This window comes from Eleutherodactylus coqui, chromosome 4, assembly GCF_035609145.1.
Source record: "Eleutherodactylus coqui strain aEleCoq1 chromosome 4, aEleCoq1.hap1, whole genome shotgun sequence".
Classification (NCBI taxonomy): domain Eukaryota; kingdom Metazoa; phylum Chordata; class Amphibia; order Anura; family Eleutherodactylidae; genus Eleutherodactylus; species Eleutherodactylus coqui.
Window position 1 is genome coordinate 21,974,336 of NC_089840.1, and position 21,100 is coordinate 21,995,435.

The 21,100-nt window shown below is 41.4% G+C and overlaps 1 protein-coding gene across 12 annotated transcripts in view; it reads left to right on the forward strand.

The window, feature by feature from the left end:
- ROBO2 (roundabout guidance receptor 2) overlaps positions 1 to 21,100 on the forward strand; it is a 466,996-nt gene that overhangs the window by 363,529 nt on the left and 82,367 nt on the right. For all 12 annotated transcript variants that reach the window (XM_066599125.1, XM_066599128.1, XM_066599126.1 and 9 more), the window contains exons 14-16: positions 7,524 to 7,755; positions 16,883 to 17,007; positions 19,624 to 19,795. In XM_066599125.1, coding sequence (XP_066455222.1) covers positions 7,524 to 7,755; positions 16,883 to 17,007; positions 19,624 to 19,795 — 529 coding nt within the window. The remainder of the gene's footprint in view (positions 1 to 7,523; positions 7,756 to 16,882; positions 17,008 to 19,623; positions 19,796 to 21,100) is intronic.

The following is a 21,100-nucleotide window of genomic DNA, read 5'->3' on the forward strand; positions in this document are numbered from 1 at the left end:
CCGTACTGCTTCATTCTGTCGCTGACTTTCTAGTATTGATTTTGACACATTAAAAAACAGAAGTAGGGTGGAAAACTAACACATTCAATAACTTAACGAGCTAAAAATAACATCATCTATGCAAGCTGCCAGGATTCTAGTACAGGTTGTATACAGAATATACCATACACAAAGGCTGGTAGTCAGTGATAAAACAGTATTCAAGCCTAGGACTGAAAATTTAAAGCACATTATGTGTTCCAGAACCGTTCATGAAACCTTTTCCCTTTGATGTGTTATTATTTTCTGAGGAGTACTTTGAATATTTCAGTTGGGTGGTCCAGACCACTCACTGTTAATGGATGACGTCAGACTTGATAATGAGTGGTGGAGACCACCCACTTGACAGATTCAGAGTATCGGAAACCAAATCTAACAAAATACAGGAAGGGGAAATAGCAGGGAATAGAGAGAAAAAAAATCTGTGATAAAGTCAGCGGGGCCGCAGCTGCAAGACTGTGGAGCCGGCCCTGCTGACCCGAAGACATCACAGGTCCCACTTAAGTGGGTTTGTGAGTGCTAAAGCAAAATATGTAGGTGGGCTCTAAATCTCCTTTCTATCACTGTGCCAGTTACTTACACACATTCTTGCCCAGACCAGGCATTCTCATTTTATATATGCATTAATCTTTGGACTCCCCGGTCCAGTTTAGAACCTACCTCCTTGTTTGACAACAGCAACCCCTCATAAACCTGTGCTGATATGGAGTTATGCAGCTATTTACCTTGAGGTGCTTCGGGATCTCATCTCTTAGAAACCCCTCAAACATTTTACCCAAAATAGAAGTGAGACTTTCTGGCCTTAGAGGCCTTAAATATAGGAAACAAGGGATTATCTATCCGATTACTTAATTCTCTTAGAACCCGAGGGGTGTGTGACATCAGGACCTGGCAATTTGTCTATTTTAGTCTTTTTAAGTTGGCTTTACACTTCTTCCTGGGTTAGACTAGTGGCATTTAATGGAGAATTTACTTTATCACTCTGCATCTCATCTGGAATTTCATTTCCTCTGGAGAAACAACTGTCTAATAAATTTGCTTTCTCCCCATCACCCTCTACAAATTTTCCTACATTATTTTTTAAAAGGCCAACACTTCCAATATTAATCTTTTTTACTATTTATATAGTTAAATACCGGTTTAGGGTTAGTTTTAATCCCTCTGGCAATTAATCCACTCTGCCTCCATTTTTGCTACTTTTATCTGATTTTTACATAATTCATTTTTTTCCTTATAGGTTTTTAGTGCTTTTTCGCTACTTTCTTGCTTCTAGTAGTTTAAACACTTTCTTTTGGTTGTTTATTGCCCCCTTTACAACTTTATTGAGCCACATTGGTTTTTTTCCTACGCCTAACCCTTTTATTCCTGTTAGGTATGAACCTCTCACAGTAAGTATTTGAGATAGTTTTAAAAATGTCCCATTTATTCGCTGTACTTTTTTTTGAGGACATTGTCCCAGTTTATAAGCTTAACGTCACCTCTTTAACCTGATTGAACTTCACCTTCCTAAAGTTTAGTATTTTTTCCCCAATAAAACTCTCATTTGAAAGATTATGTATTATATTCTGGTCACTATTTCCCAGGTGCCCCCCCCCCCCCCCCCCCATCCTGCACCCCTGTTGTTCAGTCTGGACTGTTGGTTAATATTGAGTACAAAAAAGCCGTCCCTCTAGTTGGGTTTTGTACAAGTTGGGAAAGTAATTGTCTTTAGTTATTGACACTCGCTTTTGTTTGCTTCCTATAGCTCTTATCTGTAAGGCTCCATTCACATTAGCATCGGAGGCATGAAATGCTGGAAGAACAAGTTGTGCATGCAGGACTTTTTTTATCCGGTGAAAATGCCGGACAGGTGCAGCAACTCAATGGACACCATAAAAGTCAATGCTGTCCATTCGGCACAGTTTGGTTCTGTTATGAGATGAATACGTTCATCAAGATGGTTCTGTTTTCCTGCTCACATTATGCAGCACGAAAACCGAATTCCTAGTGCAAATGTGAATTTAGCCTAATATTCCTGCTACCTCCCATTTCAAAAGACTGTGCCATCCACCTACTTACTCCAGCCTTTTAATCCATGAGTGATGCTCTACAGGACTGTTGCAGATACTGGAGTTTCAGTTCTTCTAATACACATAAACAGTTAATTACTGAGAACCGAAGATGAATTGACACAATGTTGTGTCCTTACTTAGCTTTCCTCTTGACTTAATATATTCTCAGATGTGTGACACAAGAGGTCCAATGTGATTCAGCAATACTTTGTCAGGTGATCTCTATCCCATATGTGTCTATTGTGGTCACCCAGTAGTTGGGATGTACATTTTTGGGGAGTTTTGCTAGCATGTCACATAATAATGTATTAACTTTGTCTCATGAGAAATTGGAGTCCTTAAAGGGAACCTGTCACCGGGTATGCTTCAGCATTTCAGACTAAACACACTTTGAAGTTTGCCTGTTTGATTCTGGAATGAAGTTCTTGAGTCAAAGAGGTGGGCCACGCTGGCCTCTTCCCACCCACAACAGGCAGACTGACAGCTCCTGTTCTTGGTTGTGTATAGCGAGAGAGCAGTCCACCAACATGATGCAGGTAGGGAGAGCCCAGCGCAGTTCACCTCTTTGACTCAAGAGCTCCATTCCCGAGTCAAACAGGCAACCTTCAAAGAGTGTTTAGTCTGAAATGCCACAGTGCCACTTACATGGGTGCATAGTGCAGATCTGTCCCGGGTTTATGCTGCCGCTAGTTTAGGTAGCATCAACCCGGAGACTGGTTCACTTTAATGGGTTATTCCAATCTCATGCTTTTATGTCATATCCTCAGAAAAAAGTCTCATAGATGTGTGCCCCACCTCTGGAACCTGAACCTGATCTCGAGATCTTACCTCTCCTTATCCTGTCCACGCTGTATGCACTGGCTGGCTGGGGTGGTCAGCATTATGAAAAGTGCTAAGCAGGCTGTCTTAAACTGTTTCCACAACTTCCATAGAAGTGAATGGGAGTTATGGAAACAGTGTAACACAGACCGCTGATCTGTTTCCATACTCAGAGCCATCCTACTTTGTGGCATACATAGGAGTATTCCCATTTCCGCCAAGATTGACCCAAATGGGGATACCCATTTAATTAACTTAATTGAAACTTAAAGCGGTTGTACAAAGTTATAAAGTTTTTGCCTTTACAAAGGATAGTGGATAACTTTAAGATTGGTGGGGGTGTGACCCCCTAAAACCTGGGACCGGTCCAGTACTGAATGAATGGAGAAAAGTTCGCGCAGGCACATCACTACCATAATTATTTCAATAAGAGCAAAGTTGCCAAGTTCAAGCGCTTCAGTAGTCTGCGGTGCTGGTATTGAAATGAATGGAGTGGCAGTCTACCTGCGTAATCTCCTCTCCATTCACTTAGGGATCGACCAGATCCCTATTTTTAGGATTATTGAGGATCCCAGTGGTTTCACCCCACCAGTCATACAATTATCTGCTATTCTGTGGATCCGCGATAACTTTAGAACTTGGCAAAACCCCTTTCATAGTGGACACATCTATATCACTGGCACTAAAGGCCCTTTTGTACAGGCTAACAGTTGGGCACAAACACTAGTAGAAAGAGTCCTAGCCTAATTGTCAACCCATATGAACACTTATTCGTTAGTTGGTAGCATCTTTTCTGCACATACAACAATCATGGTTGTTGGCTGCACATCTCTCCAACAGTGCCAATTCTCTATGGGGGTTGAATGAATGACTGAATGAACAATTGCACCCCTAGCATAGAGTCTGAATCAGCCTGTGTAAAAGTTGGGTAGACAAGCACCAATGCCGTTCAATGGTGCTTATTTACCAGGGTAAATCTCTCCATATAAAATGATTCTTAGTTGTCTCACTCAAGGCAAAGTCATCAGTCCCAATCTATGGCTCCAGGACGGTAACTTTTAACCCATTGTTCTGTCTCAAAATGAGTTGCAGCTTCTGTGGAGGCCATTGTTTGTCTGAGACATGCACCTATTATTGCACCCAAGGGAGTCCCTTTAATTGTTCACTCTAAGGGTGCCAAATCCTAAACAATGCACCATTTATTAATGTTGGCCATATTCTGTGCTTGCAAATTGCAATATTGACCTATTTGGGGCGATCTATAAGCAGCACAGTCATGTGACCCTCCCTACGTTCTTACACTGTCACTGATCTTGTTAAATATAATCCATGATAACCAGGTGAGGAGCATCGCCAAGTTTCCAACAGGCAGGAGCCTCCATATACAGTACACATTGCTCCCCGAGCTGCCTCCACGCTGCTTTCCTCTGCACTGATTTTAGAGCACTAATGAGTCTCCGGTGACTTGTTATTTCCCAGTGTAAATCCCAGGCTATGCTTATGACTTCATTATCCGTGTGTAGGGGTATTATACATGTAAGAATCCGCTGTTCTTTTTATCCTTAGATCACAAATCCAGGAAAAATACAGTTTGTGTCCTCTCTGTACTTGAGTTTGGGTAATGTCTAATCTCCAGAGTTTGATCATCGTGGATACTTATGCCGCCACTAACTCCCATAGGTACTTCTCGGCTGCTCTAGCATTTTTTCCAGAGAGCAGAGTGATGAGTTCTCATTATTATGCCATTGAAGTTTCTATTTTTTTCATTGTTGCTTCAGTGTTTTGGGCAATCCTTCAGAATAACAGATTCTACTTCTGCTATTCAGTGAAGCAGCATTGGATGAACATTATGGTTCTGTGCTGCTCCAGTTGCATCCACCCTTACCTCTTCTTTAGTCATGGGGAGTCCATCATCCCCCTGTTTTCCCTAACTATCAATCCTAACTATAGATGAAGGAAGTAAGTCAAACCCAACTATACTTTTTCTTTTATCCTTCGTACCTCCATGGTCTCAAAATCACCATTTTCAAGCTCTGTGCACCATATGTAAATAAGAAGCAGACCTTCCGATGGGTGGCTCACTCCTTGGGATTGGTTTGGGCTCTCTCCACCTCTTCTGCTCCAACTCCACCCATTGTCAATTGATTGATGTCTCCAACTCACACCAATAAGCTACTGATTACCTATCTTGAGAATAGGTCATCAATAGCAAATGCCTGGAAAACCCCTTTAAGTAAAACAATTATACAAACAAGTACGGCGACTTTAAGAAAACAGATCTGACATCACCCAAACCAAACAAACAATTATTTTCGTGGATACAAGCTGAAACTTAGTGTGAATGGTTCAATGCTCATTTTCTGGAGGAAAGGAGCTGCAGCTTTCAGGAGGACAAGTGAAGCCTGTCTTTTATTAAAACTATTTTGTGTTTGCTGTCAACACTCCGCGCTAATTGTATTGACAGGATCTGACAGATCAAGTGGTGTTGAGCCTTCAAGCTCAGGACAGGATTTAATCAGGCCATTGGAAAGTTCTGAAGCCCTTCACTTGCTCTGAAGTCAGATTACTAATTAAGACAATTTGCATTACTTCAGTTGTCATTCAATTCTTAAACCCCCAAATCCGTATATTTTATATTTAGGTTTATATAAGAGGATTTCGAGACACGTCTTAAATATTAAACACATGGCTATCTTACTCCGTCTTCTCCTAAAGTCTGAAATACTTTACAAAGTTTCATTTGGTTCCAATCTCCATAAGTGGTCACCACTCCGAAAAGTGAAAACATGAGCATCATGTAAATTGTTAAATCATGATTTCAGACCAACCTACCTCAAGATGTTTTCAGTTTGCACTTCATTACCTCTAGGCAGAAAAGTTAGGAGGTTTATCGGGGGTTTTGCTCCGTGAATACATTTTTTACGCAGTGCTTAAGACTTTTTATAGGGTTCTCTGGGAATATATAAAATAAATGAGTATAAATGAATATATAAAATAAATTAAATAAATGAGCCTTAGACCGGTTCTATGTTTAGAATATGCACACTATTAAAGTCTGCTCTATATACACGGATTCCCCATGTGGATTAGTGTTTACATTGGCTAGACCATGGGCAATCCATAAAGCACTAATGTTATTATCCTACCTCCATGGACAAGTATATGTAAGCCAAGACTACCATCAAGACCATGTATTGTACAACATACCCACATACACTGAATTGACACTTTATTAGAGACACTAGCCCTATCACGATTGGAGCTTCCATGTATGGAAATTAGAGCCGTGACCTTGAAGTGCAGCATCGAATCATGGGACAGGATTTACATGGATCCATTACAGTGTGAATCCACATTGGAATGTGAAAATCCAGAGGTCTGATCACCTTCCAATGAGGCCTGGTCATCGGTGCTAGACTAGGATCTCGGGGGCAGGATTTCACTGCCAAGCTTGGGGGGGAAGTTTCACTTATAGCAGTATGGAGCGTATACCAAGAATACTGTGATCAAAGAAAACATCCAGTGAAAGCGGATCCTGTGGATGGAAGCAACTTGTCACAAAAAGGACTCAGAGAAGGACGTCAGAAATTCGACTGATGAAAAGGGGCTACACAGTCAAGTAAACTGCAGCTAAATACGACACTGGTGCTCAAATTAATGAGTCCGAATGCACATCTTGACATTTCTTAGCACAAATGGGCTATAGCGATGGCAAGTTCCAGCGCCGTTTCTGAGTATATGAGAATAACAGAAAGACTAGATTCCAGTGGGCAAAAAAAGCACAAAAACTGTGTCAATGAACAATGAAACAATATCTCCTGGTCAGATGAATTCAGATTTCTGTTGCTCCGTGCTGATGGAAGGGTCAGAATTTGGCACAAGCAGCATGAATCGATGACCCCTTTCTGTTGGCTGGTCAGAACATGTCAGTCCATCTAATTTGTGGCTACTACAAGAAACTTCCCGTCCGCAGGGGCCGATATTCCTGCAGAATGATTTCATCACCTAGTGGAATCTACACCATGACAAAATGCTGCAGTTCTGAAGGCCAAAGGAGGTCAAATGCACCACGAGTTGGGGGTCTCTAACCAATTGGCCATTCAGTGTAAATGTGTTCAATGAAGACCAAGAGATCCGTACATGGGTCTGCCATTAAACTGGTGATTGCTGACCATTGAGTACTAGGCAAAAGAGAGAAAAGGTGGCATGAAAAAGAGGGAAAGTGGCATATCTAAAAGGGGCAAAAAGTGGCATTATAAAGGGAGCAAAAGTGGCATTATATCTTAAGGGGTGCAATAGGTGGTAATATATCTAAAAATGGACTTTCAGCTCATTATAAGAACTAAGACAGAGGCCTTTTAGCACGACCAATACAGAGATAGAAGGAGGGACCCACTGAGACTCTATTGCCTCAGTGCCCACATGAACCTGGAGCTGGCCCTGATGGGGAGATTGGGAGGAATACTAGAAACACTCTTGGCCAAACAGTTGAATCCTTATCTTATAAACAATATTAAAAATAATGAATTTAGCAACTGCATGACTGGATAAATGAACGACTGAATACATTTTACTAAAGTGCTTGTAACATTATTCCATTTTGAATCATTTCAGGTGGATCGTCAATCCCAGTTCATACAAGGATTCCGGGTGATGTACCGTCAGACAACCGGTCTACAGTCTCCCACCGCATGGCAGAACTTCGAGGTCAAGGTCCCAGCTGAACGCAGCACCGTGATATCCAACTTGAAAAAAGGAGTTACTTACGAGATTAAAGTTCGACCTTATTTCAATGAGTTTCAAGGCATAGATAGCGAGTCAAAGTCAGCCCGGACAACGGAGGAAGGTAGGAGCTCGAGCGACGCATGCATTTACCTTATTATATCACCTTTTAAGAGATTGGAAATTGACTTTTGCTGATTTTTTCTTCTTTAATAAATTGTGCAGTTGCTGCAAGATAAAGCCCAGGATCTACTAAAAGGGGTCTTGACATCTTAAAAAAAAAAAGCCGCACTTTATGTCAATCTTCAATTTTAAGAGGCCTTGTGATACAGGGGCCTGCGTACAATTCTAGAAAGATTATCTTGAGTGGTCCTTCCCTTTCTGAAGTTTATTTAGCTCCCTTCCAATTAAACACTACATGCTATGAAATATGTTTTTTTGCTTTGAATCTGTGGCTTGGCTCAAGATGAAGTGACATTTTCGCTTATTGCCTCAACCCACAACCAGTCTAGTGGTAATTTTATACTTTAAAGGACACTTAAAGCGCCACTAGAGACTTGTAGTATTGAGCAAGATGTTTATGGCCCAGAGATATGTGAAAGTCACAAGGCTCGATCTGTTGCGCAGATTAATGTAACCTTCAGCGACGCTACCTGCCGCCGTTCCTTACTGGCATCTGCGATAAATAAGTTTATCATCTGTCAAATGTCATCAAGCATTGAAGGTAATCGCCGTCGAACCCGCTATGGCGGCAGAGTGATTTCACAGTTTGCAAAGTTTGACATATTTGCAATCAAGTCAACCAGCAATAACATATTGTATATATTGGCACAAGTATGTTTTATTCGCTTTGCCCTTGACATCAATTTTAAGTGTTTCAAGGTCTGGTTTCTTCATACTGGACTTTAAGTAACAAGTAAATTGTTAATATTCTCATTCGGTTCTATCTAAGCTATAGAAACTAAACAAAACAGACAAGCTTTTACCGGTTGTGTTGCATAGCCTACCAGTAATTGCCCTATTTTACCTATTTTCACAAACAAAAATCATTTCATTTGGCTTATTTAACCACTTCCTGACTGGAAGCTCTATCCATACCCCTTACTATCAATCAAGCGATCAAATAATCACAAGTTCAATTCCCGGGCAGGATTAAATAAAAGTGTAAAAAAAAAATATTTAATAAAGTTTTTTTTTTAAAGTAATAAAAAATAAAAATTAAAAGTTCAACCCCACCCCATTCCCCTCTTATCCCGTTTTCCCCATAGAAAATCTAAACAATCAAAAACAAAGAAACACATATTTGGTATTGTCATCTATGTAAAAGTCCAAACTACTAATATATCACAATAGCTATCCTGCACGATAAAGGCAATAAAAGAATGCAAGAATAAAGCACACGCCATTGTTACTGCTCTGTGAACACTATAAAAACTAACATCCCACCGGCCCCCAAATGGCACAATTTCTTAAATATTAGTAAAAGTCTTTCTGTGCAGTATGTAGTACATTAAAGGATATGATTGAAAAATACAACTTGTCCTACAAATAAAAACAAGCCCTCATACAGCTATGTCAATGGAAAAAAATTAAAGCTATGGCTCTTGGAAGGGGGGGGACAAAAAAAAATGAAAAATGTTTGGTCATGAAAGGGTTAATGGAAGCTGGCAGGGTGATCAGCTGATCTCGATGGGCAGTGCCTGCTGCTTTGTGATCTGTGGGGAAATCTAAAAAGAAATGAAGTCTTAGCTGGTAAGCTAGCAATAGTGAGTAGGATTGACTAAGTTGAGTCCATACCAAGCCTGTAGGGGTAGGCCCCGTAATATTTAAGCAGGTACCAGGACAAGATGGTGCTCAATGACACTGAGCAGGGAAGACCGCCCACTTGACAGAAGACTATTGCTGGACTTCCTATGTAATGGGAGCCAGTGAAGAGAAGTGGGAGGGCTACAAGAAAAAAAAAAAGCAACAAAAAAGTAGTTAGTGGGACTGCGGTTGTAAAGGTAAAAGTTCCTCTTTAAAGGGGTTGTGCCAACTTGCCCAACCCCTCTGAGAATGCAGCTAATCACCCTGGCTCCCACTTCTGGCACCCCAGCAATCCACTGATTTTCAGGGAGAAGCCTGGCCAGACACATTTCTCCTCGGTAAATGTAGTTTTACAGTTTGGCCATTCACACAAATGACCATCATATAATGCAGTATCAGATGGCAGAAGGTTAGCCAGAGCGGGAATTGTTCTGTATCACTGAGGAGGTGAAGCTTATGTTATCTTGCACACATATATCGAAACCTTACACGTCATGGGAAATGGTACACGCTACATTGTGTTTGTGTAGTAAAATGTTGGCTCTCTCTTGATTGAGTAGCTTTTCCTTCGTAAAAAAAAGTATCCTATAGTAGCGCCTCACATATAAAGTACTATAGCTCAACACAAAGTGTCAGCTAAGGCGGCATTCTCCGGAATAAAAATAGCAATCTCTTGAGAGGCGACAGACTGGCCTCGTATAAAACCGAGAAGAGCGAGATGAACAAATCAAAGGTACTTGACACATTCCAAAGAAGGCCAACTTTCACCGGATTACTTTTTATATAGAATGGTACTTCAAAGGCCACCATCAAAAAATTAATTTCTCCACAGTTAGACTTTTTATCTGGAGCCAGCATTTGTCACCATCTAGTGAGGATCCATCTCCCACCTCTTTGGCCTTGCGAAAGTAACAAATGGAATTCACTTTGGCTGCGGAGGAAAAAAGATGAGCAGCGATTTGGGTCCTTGCGCATTTGTGGAAGGCAGCTCAGTACTGAAATAATTGACCTGTCAACGATCAGGTCTGTGTCTCCGCAAACCCACAGCAAGGGAAATGAGAAAACACTTTAAAAAAATGTTGTTTTGCAATGTGGTCTATTTAATAACCACTGCATCGCCAGACAAGTGGTTTAATATATAGAGCTGTGCGAGCAAGGGAAGATATAAAACCACCGGAGAAGGATGTGTTGAAGTGCAGTTTACGAATTCACCATCTTGCAATGGTTTTTCGGAGCAGCGGTATATATTACAGTTACTTGATTTCCCCAGAGTCCTATTAAAGAACGATAACCTAAAAATAATGGATCAGATTCACTAAACCTATCTGAGGCCTCGTTCACGTGGTATCGAATACATGTCAGAAAAATCCGATGCAGATTCAATTCGTAATCCGCATCAGAAATCCAAGGCTGGGTCTTGGATTTCTGCCACGGATTTGGCATCTGAAAATGTTGGATCTGCATGTAGGTTATGCCATTTAATGGAGCTAGGCCATGTGCAGCTTTCCCAATTTGGAAATTGCTCAGAATCCTCGTCAAGAATAGTCCTGCTCATCGTCATTCGCCAGGCGACAAAATCGGGTTGATTTTTGCAGAATTAGATTGGGTCAGACTGGCTCATGTTTTTTTGAAAATCTGCTTTCCGGTGTGTGTCTCAGTGGTTAGGAGTGTTGCCTTGTAGTTCTCGACTTCTAGTTTAAAGTCTCATCAAAGAAAACATTTGCATGGAGTTTGAGAAACTTCATACAGATGTTGCCCTTGGTCAAATTTGAACTTCGAACTCCAGCACTGCAAGGCAGCAGTGCTAACATCTGAGCCACTTGTCCGTTTTCTCCTCCTCTGGAAAATAAAGAACAAGAATAAACACAAAGAGAACATAAACACTCCATACAGATGTTGCCCTTGATCAGATTTGAACCTAGAATCTTACCATGGACAACATCTGGAGAAGAAAGAACAAGTGTGGTGACTCACTTGTTAGCACTGCTGCCTAGCAGCACATGAGGTATAGGTTCAATTCTGTCCAAGGGTAACATCTGTATGGAGGTTTTCAAAGTCCAGGAAGAGGTTGTCCTTGATGAGGTTTGAGTCAAGGACCCCAGCACTACAGGCAACAGTACCAACCACTGAGCCACATTCATTGAAGAGGAGGCTCCATCATGATTGCAACACATTAGGGACGTTCTGCAGGCCAAATTAGTGAACCCGATTTTTACTCTCATTGACTTTAGTGGAAATTTCCAATTATTTTTGGAACAACAATAATCCAACAATCCTTCAAGAATCGCTCATCACTAGTCAAAAATGGACAGATCAATTGTATTTGTTTATGATACCAAATCCACACATAGAAAAGTCCACACCTTATGAACAGTGCAGATTCCCATTTAACTCAATAGTGTGCAAAAAGGAGGCAAAAACCATGTGGATTTTGGTACTGAAACCAAAGTCAGAACCAGCACAAAAAACTAAAACTTCTCTGCTCTTGGCCAATAGAGCAGGAGCCCAGCTTTCAGCAGGCAGCTGAGCCCCAGGCCTTCCCGACACACAACTCCCATGTTGGCCTTAGAGTAGACTGACGTAAAAACATGGTGGTCTAGCCTAAGGCTCCTCAGTGATTGGAGTAAAAATATGTATGGCTGGTCACTAAATGGTACATAAACAGTGATGGTCTGACCTGGAGAGTGCCCACCAATCCTGGAATGTCTTTCCCTACACTTTCAACAAAGGCAGCACTCCAAAGTTTTTTAGAATTTTTTTTTTACATTTTTTTTATTACAACTAATGGGCTATGTGACTCAGAAATTACAATGCAGCCCATGTAATTATAATAAATAATTTTTAAAGAAATGTTTCTAAAAAACCTTGGATATCTACACTATTGCTGGGTGTCACCCACCAAATACCATTGGGAGCATCAATATCTATCATTGCCAACCAGGATTAGTGGGGTTCTTAAACCAAGACCCCCCCTGTGATGTAAGTTATCATTTTCCAATGCACCTTTCTTTCATGATCTGCCCCTTGGAGTGCTGGGGATTTTTCACATCTCTGTATACACTTTCCCTACAAATTGGTGCTCCCAGCCACCCGGCTGTGCAGAGAACAGCAGCCGAAACCACTTACCTCAATGTTTACTACACATATTCTCAGGACTATTGGTGGTCTTCGATTACAAAGTGATGGTATATAATAGGGACATGCCATCACTTTATAAAATGAGAATACTCCTGTAAAGTGGTTATACCTAAATTGACTTTTATCGCCTATGGTCAGGATAGAAGTCTGATCGGTAGGGATCTCATCATCGAGACCACAAATTTTAAGAGCAAGGATCTTATATCCCCCTTTCCTCCTTAGTGTGGGCTCACTGAGGAGGCGATTAAATGGAGAGGTGGGCAAACATGTTTCAATGAGACTGCCGGCTATTTCCATCAGCCCCATTGAAATGAATGGAATAGCACCGTTAATGCAACACCGTTGCTCCTGAGAATGGGGTCCCAGTTACCCATCTTCTCCTCATTGTGTATTCACTGCACAGCCCTTCTAGTGAGCAGATTGAATACAGCAGTGGTCGAGCATGTGCGATACTGCTCTATTCATTTTCAATGGGACTGCTGGAGATAATCTTCAGCCCCATTGGAATGAATAGAGCAGTGGCTGCACATGCTTGATAAGTGATACAAGTCCATTTTGGCATAACCACTTTAATTTCCAGGTTATTAGTAGAATATAGGGACAACATTTTGCAGTAGTGTTATGTTGCATAGTCCATTCCATAATATGTCACTATTTATCATGGTGGTTTGGTTGGTTTTTATCTATATCTGAGACTTATGTCTCGATGTTCTGTGTTCTACTATGCGGTGCACATGACAGAGTGATGTGTGCATAGTGCCAGGTATGCTCCCTGCCAATTATTTCTTATAGCAGATGCACAGGTGTGTAATTAAACGTCTGGTAATCACTTCAGTCTTCCCGTATAAGGGTTAGATGCTTAGAATGATGATACTTGAGTTGGAAATACAAGTTTGATGAGTGAAGAATACGCGATAGGGGCTCAAAAAAGTAAAAATTTCTGAAGATGGGAAAAGTGTTTTGGCATTTTAGAAGAAAAAAAAAGTTAAATGTCGCTTGATCATCATGATAATGGGTGCAATCGGACCGGTAGGTGGTCGACGACTTGACTATTCTCAGCGGGGTTAATTCGTACATGTCCACCAGAAGACACTTACTGCACCTCTCAAAATGTCCTGAGAAATAACAGAATGTTCTGCAAAAATACTTTTCCCTCCGGCAACTGCTGATAACAAAATTACTTTAGAAATCATTCTTGGCTAAAATGAAAATCAGACTCAGTAGACCATGAGAAGAATTGACTACAGGGAAGGAGACTATAGGCATTGTTCTTAAAATACATGGGACTATGATATGTATATGATGACTGGCTCCTTCCATCCATACCTACCAAGGATAATTAAGCTTAACGAGTAATTTCTCAGAGATGTTGTGATCCAAATACCGTAATTAATTCTCTTAAATTGCTACAGTAGTTTTTACATAAAAGACTAAATGAAGAAAAAGTCAATTGTTTCGACAACATGTGCAGACCATCCACCAGGGCGGTGGTATAGCTGTATATGGCACTGTAACAATGCCAGCTGGACACAGGATGTCTGAACTGGCTATCAATTATAGCAGTTGCCTTTCCTGGGTACTAATGATGTCTCCCAGTACTCAGATACCCACAGGAATTATGGTTAGGCCAAATTGTGTAACAACTAGACATATCAAAAGCAAATATAAGAAGCACATATCAACACTAGTAGTAATGCAAAAATGGGAACTCACTAATAAATGAAAGGAACAGAATGGTGATAGCACAAACAGATGATGATGATGGTAGTCAGGTTGAGGGAAACAAAATAGGAATTTGACAATAACTGATCCTAATGCTGTTTCTCCATAAATATTTCTCTAATCCCTGACCCTAATGCCAGACACCACCGTCCCTGAATGTCCCTCAGATATCCCTAATGAAAACCATATCTGAAACACTGTTCCTGACAGATAATGAGAGTCTACTAGGAACTGTAGACAAGAAGGCCAAACAGAGCACAGCTGAACTATGAAACTAGACTGAGCTTAAACAAACAGGGAAGGAGCAAAACTTAAATTTTAGGAAGCTAGGACTGGACTAGACATAACTACAGGAACAATACTACTATGTCAAGAACAAACTAGGTTAGAACTAGTTACTAAAAGCACATAAGAAATACCAAACAAATGCACATAGCTTACGCTATAACCAGCAACACACTGCAGAAGCCAGAAATAATTAAAGTGAGGATAACCAATCAGGAAATCATCTCCAAACAAGCCTGAGCAGCAGCAGTGTGTTCAGCTGACCCACTCCAATAGATCAGCTGTGGGATAATTGCATACAGTAAGAACCATCTAAGCAACACACCAGAAGAGAGCAGATGATGAAAAAGCATTGAAATTATTGCTGATAAAAATTAGTTTACATTTCTATATTGACTTTTAGGATACCAAAACGTTGGAGATAGACTTCTCAGTAGACATTATTAGGCATTTGGCCCTTATTCTGTAACTATTTTAAGTTAGGGATTCATTAAACCTAATTAATGACATTAGAACTTAGTGATTACAAAGACTACTATTACAATTTATCAATATGAAATACAGATATAATGAAGTGTAACTGAAGATTTAACACCTGAGGCCTTATTCAGATGGCCATATTTCCCATCTGTATTTTACATACAGAACACTGCCCCATTTTAGCCAATGAAGTTACTCACATGGGCAATTTTTTACATGTGTGGAAAAAAAATACAGAGGGTAATATGACATGCAATGTCCACTGTGCATACAGATAGGACAGCACATAGATGGAATGTAAGGAGCTGTCTGCAGCAAAACAGCTCAATACACAAAGACACCAGCCTGATCCCTTAGCGACCCTGGTGGTGGACCCCCATTAATCTGCTATTGATGACCTATCCTGAGGTGCTAGGTAGCTAGAAGTGCGACAACACATTAAAGCCTTTGGAGATGCAGTGGTATGACCTGAAGAGGTCTGTGCACACAAAGCATCCCAGAAATATTGATAAACTGCATCACAATTGTAGGAAGGAATGGTTCAAAAGTCTTCCTCGATAATATGCAAAATCTCATCTGAAGCAACATAGAAATGTTTGGTGGATGGTAATTGCTGCTAAAGTGGGATCTACAGGTTATTTAATTGAAGGGTTCTCTTACTTTTTTCTTCCTCCAAATACTCAATCAGGGTCCTTTCACACGGGTGTATTTTCTGTCCACATTTAGTCCGTATTTTTTACTGACTGAATGCAGATTGAAAATGTACTAGAGATGAGCAAGCACGCTCGGTAAGGGCAGTTACTCGAGCGAGCCTCGCTCATCTCAAGTAACTGCCTTCTCCTCCGAGTGTGCTCAGGAGGGAAGGGGTGTCAGCAGGGGGTAGGGGGGTGGGGAGCAGAGGGGAGCGGGGGGAGAGTGAGATGAGAGAGATGTCTCTCTCCCTATCCCCCGCCGCCTGGCGCTCACCCCCGCCGCACCCTCCCCCCCCCCCCCCCCGAGCTTGCTTGGAGGAGAAGGCAGTTACTTGAGATGAGCAAGGCTCACTCGAGTAACTGCCCTTACCAAGCATGCTCGCTCATCTTTAATATGGACCCATTTAATTAAATTGGTATATACAGACATGTGTTCCTTACACAGACCAATGTTGCACATAAAAATCACATCAAGTCCTACTCAAGAACCACAGGCCAAAATCAGCCATATAGGTCTATCTGTTTTTTTAATGCATGTTGCCAAGAGGCAGTGGAAGAAAAAAAAAAAGACTTTATTTGGGCTTTCTTACCTTTTTTTTGCACGTGTGAAAAACGCAGTGAATATGGATGCAACGTGGACATAAAAACCTGCACATATTAATCAAAAATTCACACACAGTGAAAATAATGCATTTTTCATGGACTAAAATTGCAGTCCTCCATGTGAATGAGCCCTAAAAGACATAAATAATCTTAATGCAGAAAAGCAGATCATTGCAAAGGGTTCACTTACTTTTTCTTACAACCGATAACACATAATAAATGACTCTTCTAATTTCGAACAAAGCAGAATATGGTGATGAGGACGCCGCGTCGGCTGGTTAAAAAAATCGGAAGGATTATTTCTGCTGAAGAACAAATAAGCAGAATGTTGTCTTTTTATTAAACAGATGTTATCGGAGCAGCTAATATTTCAAGCTCCGCTCCTTGCTATGTTTGCATATTCAGGTCTGCAGGGATCTTGAGCAAAGGGTTCTGCATGCCTGGATATACATTTGGTTACTAAAAATGAAACTTCAGCTCAAAGGATTAATGTCTCTTTCCTATTTCTCTCTTCACCTGCTCTAGCCCCGAGTGCTCCGCCGCAGTCTGTTACAGTTTTGACAGTTGGAAGCAACAATAGCACAAGTATCAGCGTCTCCTGGGACCCCCCTCCATCCGATCACCAGAATGGAATTATTCAGGACTATAGGGTAATGCTGTTTTCTTCTATACGACATGAACGGACTGCAGAACGCGGGTTATAAAAAAAAAAGCAAGCCGCGAATATTGTGGAATTTATTCTTTCACTTATTATGTTGCTCACTCAGTTTTGGAAAGCAATATCATTTTCATCTTCCATCTGAGCCCAACGAGCGTATTACGATTATCATCTGTAGAACAGTGAATCTGACATGTTCCGAGAGATTATCCCCTGTGCAAATGTGAGATCCGAAAATACATAGTCATTACGCGCGTATTTATTTGGCGAGAATCAATATTGCATCAAGATTTATTAACCCCCACGCAGATATTAACCTCAGCTTCACCTCTGTCAATACTTACTGGTTTAATAAATGGATCTTGATGGTGGGGGCACTTTACATTCTTCATATTAGGTTTAAAGCAGATTAACATATGATTAACTTCTTCGGAACGCTGGGCGCAGTCAAGAGCATCAAGATTATTCTCGGCTACTGTGCAGAATCCAGTGGGCTCCTGTCATTTGTTTAGATTTTGCCAATTTTGACAATGTGGATTAGATTTCTTCTTTATGAAGCTGTTATGATGGCATTCGTGTGTTTTTGTTGAAGTTGACTGATTCTAAGTCCAGCAAGTTCATCCTTCAGCATAAGGCCATGCTCACATTGCACTCAGGGGCTTCTTTCGAAGCTTCCGGCACAGATCTGGCATGTAGTGTTGAGCAAACCAAAACAGTCAAACCCTGTATGGAGTTCAACTTTGCTAGGATTTTGGTTCAGCGCGACCATGAACTTCAGGTTGTCCATCTCAACCAAACCCATTAAAATCATCTTATTCTTCCTCTCTCTTTTCCTTCCTTTCTTCCTTTTTCTCATTCTTTCTCTTCTTCTCCTCTTCCTAACTTTCTCCTCATCTTGCTCCTCCTCTTCCTCCTCATCTCGCTCCTCCTCTTCCTCCTCATCTCGCTTCTCCTCTTCCTCCTCATCTCACTCCTCCTCTTCCTCCTTATCTCGCTCCTCCTCTTCCTCCTCATTTCGCTCCTCCTCTTCCTCCCCATCTCGCTCCTCCTCTTCCTTCTCATCTCACTCCTCCTCTTCCTCCTCATCTTGCTCCTCCTCTTCCTCCTCATCCCGCTCCTCCTCTTCCTCATCATCTTGCTCCTACTCTTGTTCCTCCTTCTCCTCTTCTTCTTCTTGAGGCCTCAGTCAGACGGGCGTTTTTTTGCGCGTTTTGCGCATGCGCATGCGTTTCGCGCATATATAGAACCAATAGTTCGCTATGATATCGGTCACATGTCCACTTTTGCGAAAAATTATAGGACACGACGATTCGCAAATCGCGCCTATCTGCGTTCGCCGTTTTATGTGCGCACCAAAATCATTTTTTTCGCCGGTCAGACGAAGTTTCATGCGCATTTTGATGCGCACGGCGATTTTTCTCCGGTCAGACGGGCGTTTTGCAGCGACGATAAACGCGGGTAGGTGCAGATTTTTCCCGCGATTTTTCGCCTCCGGTCACGCGATTTGCGCATGCGCATCCGACATGCGATGCGCAAAACGCGCGAAAAAACGCCCGTCTGACTGAGGCCTTAACATCAAACCAAACTTTTTGCAGAAATTTGACTAACCAGGCAAGCTGAACTATTCAAATGTTGGCTCATCACTACCAGTATGAAATCGCAGATTTACTTTGTTTTTGTGAGAGAATGTCTGCCCACATACCGAAAGCTGTATGGTCAATGGGATCCTTTTGGTATTACGTGGGTCTGGCATATTCTTGTTCTGGCACTTCAGAGGTTAAGCTTAAACATTTGTTTCTGTTTTTCTGTCCTTGTGATGGAACAGAAGGTTTAATAGATAACCTGTATGTAGATAACACAAGATCCACCATTTATAATAGGTGAGGACACAGGTCATAGGGGATACCCGAGACACTCTCCCATAGAAGTTAATGGGTCCCCTCCTGTCTGTTGTATGTATGGCTTATGAGGCTGCTGAAAAGTTTTCAGTATCTGGTTTTGATTATAGGTGATACATTTCCTTTTAATATAGCAAATGCTGCCAAAGTTTTTGCACTATTTGACCCACTTGTGGAAAGATATAATATCTTGTCAGATCTCATCGGTGCAATTACTTGGATGGCGTTGGATGCTCATTAGTTGATATGAGCTAAAAAAGTAGTTTTTCTGGCCGTTTCCCCAGACATGTTTTCTTTAGACTCTATCTATTACTCATGGTCCCTCCTTATTACTGCTAGTACAGTGTTCTCAACAGAAGGGATTTCTAACTGGTTATGAGAGGCGATTAAATGATATACTTCAGTCAACAGATGGAAAACATATGGGGGTTTTAAGTAGCCATTTCAGATCAAATAAAACTCTTTTTTATTTCAACCCATTCAGTTCCCAGCGTGGCGCTAAAATGTTTTTATAGGTCAGAAATCTGGAGTTAATATGAAAAGCATATTCCTGCCGAAAGTGCAACATCATCTCGAATCTCTCCTCTGCATTCACTTTCCAGAGTTGTTGCAAACGCATCATTGTGGAAGATTAATTAGGTTTGTGATCTCAATAAATAAAAATATGATTTTCCTATTAATATGCTTTTTCCTTTTTGGTTTGTATACAGATATGGTGTCTAGGCAACGAGACCCGCTTCCACATCAACAAGACTGTAGATGCCGCCATTCGGTCAGTGGTGATTGGAGGCCTTTTTCCTGGGATTCAGTATCGGGTTGAGGTTGCTGCAAGCACAAGTGCTGGAATCGGTGTAAAAAGTGATCCTCAACAGATATTAATTGGTAAGAATATTTGTTATGAAACATTGCCACTAGTGTTGAGTGAACTGAAATAGTTAGTTGTGGTTTGCTAAAAGTTGGCTTTGGTGCAAACCCGTAACTCGGATGGCTTGTCCTGGCCAAACCCACTAAAATGAATTCTCCTTCATAACTGTATGTGCTATATAAATAAAGTTGATTATTATGAAAAAGAAACCCACACAAACACAGGAAGTACATATAAACTCCATGCTGATGTTGTCCTTAGTCAGATTTGAACCTTTGACCCCAGCACTGCAATGTAAGAGTGCTAACAACTGAGTCACCATGCTTCGTCGTCTGCCTCTGGAGAAGAACAACTTTTCTGGCCCTTAGGCAGTGTTCTATACAAGTTTAAGGGTATTGGTAAAGTTATGGTTCAAAGTAATATTTTGCCGATTTTTTTCGAACTGGTTAAACCAAACTTTTCAAAATTTTACTCAACTTCATGGCGTGGCCTGACTGCAGATCGAAACGGACACTTCTCCTTGAACTCCACTAGGTCTCTAGCCTGAAAAGCTACTCTACGCCACCTCAACAGCGGATTTTATATCTAAAAGCACTGTCATCCTTCCTGGTCCTGATTCTGATAAAGCGGAGACCATCCAGAGCTCCCCAACGACGAGTGTCTGACTTCTTTTCAGCACGAAGTGCCCGCTGAGATCAAGCTGCAACACCTGGCGGGACTCCCCTCCCCACCAGCTCCTCTGGGAGGACAGTGTTCACCTCTCTCCACTTTGCTGACAGAGCTGCCAGCACAACTGACCCCGCTGGAGCTCAGCAGGGATGCAGACCAGAAGAATCCCGGCAAGCAGGGGTGAGTGAGACCGACAGAGGGGAAAAATCCAGCACTGCTGCTTCATCTAATATGGTGCCCGTGAACATGTCCCCTTCAACGACATTACCTTCCCTCTCAGCTAGTCCTGAAAAACAAAGACCTAGGCTTTCAATCTCCCTTCCTCCTCAAACCTCATATAGCAGAAGACCCAATTGCTAATTTACCTTCTTCAAGCCAGACGGTTTCTAAAGATTTCATTAACATATGGTCCTGGCTCTTAGGGGTTCTATACAGAGCGACATTAGCCAAATCTCCACAGTATTCAATGCATCTATACCAGAGCTTGGAGATCGTACCGACCACATAGAGAATAAAACGGAGGAATTGACCACTTCGCATAACAAGTTAATTGACTCTCATTATGCTCTTGAAGACAAAGTATTCTCCATTAAAAGTAAATTAGCTGACCTTGAGGACAGGAGTTGGCGAAATAATATAAAATTCCAAGGAAT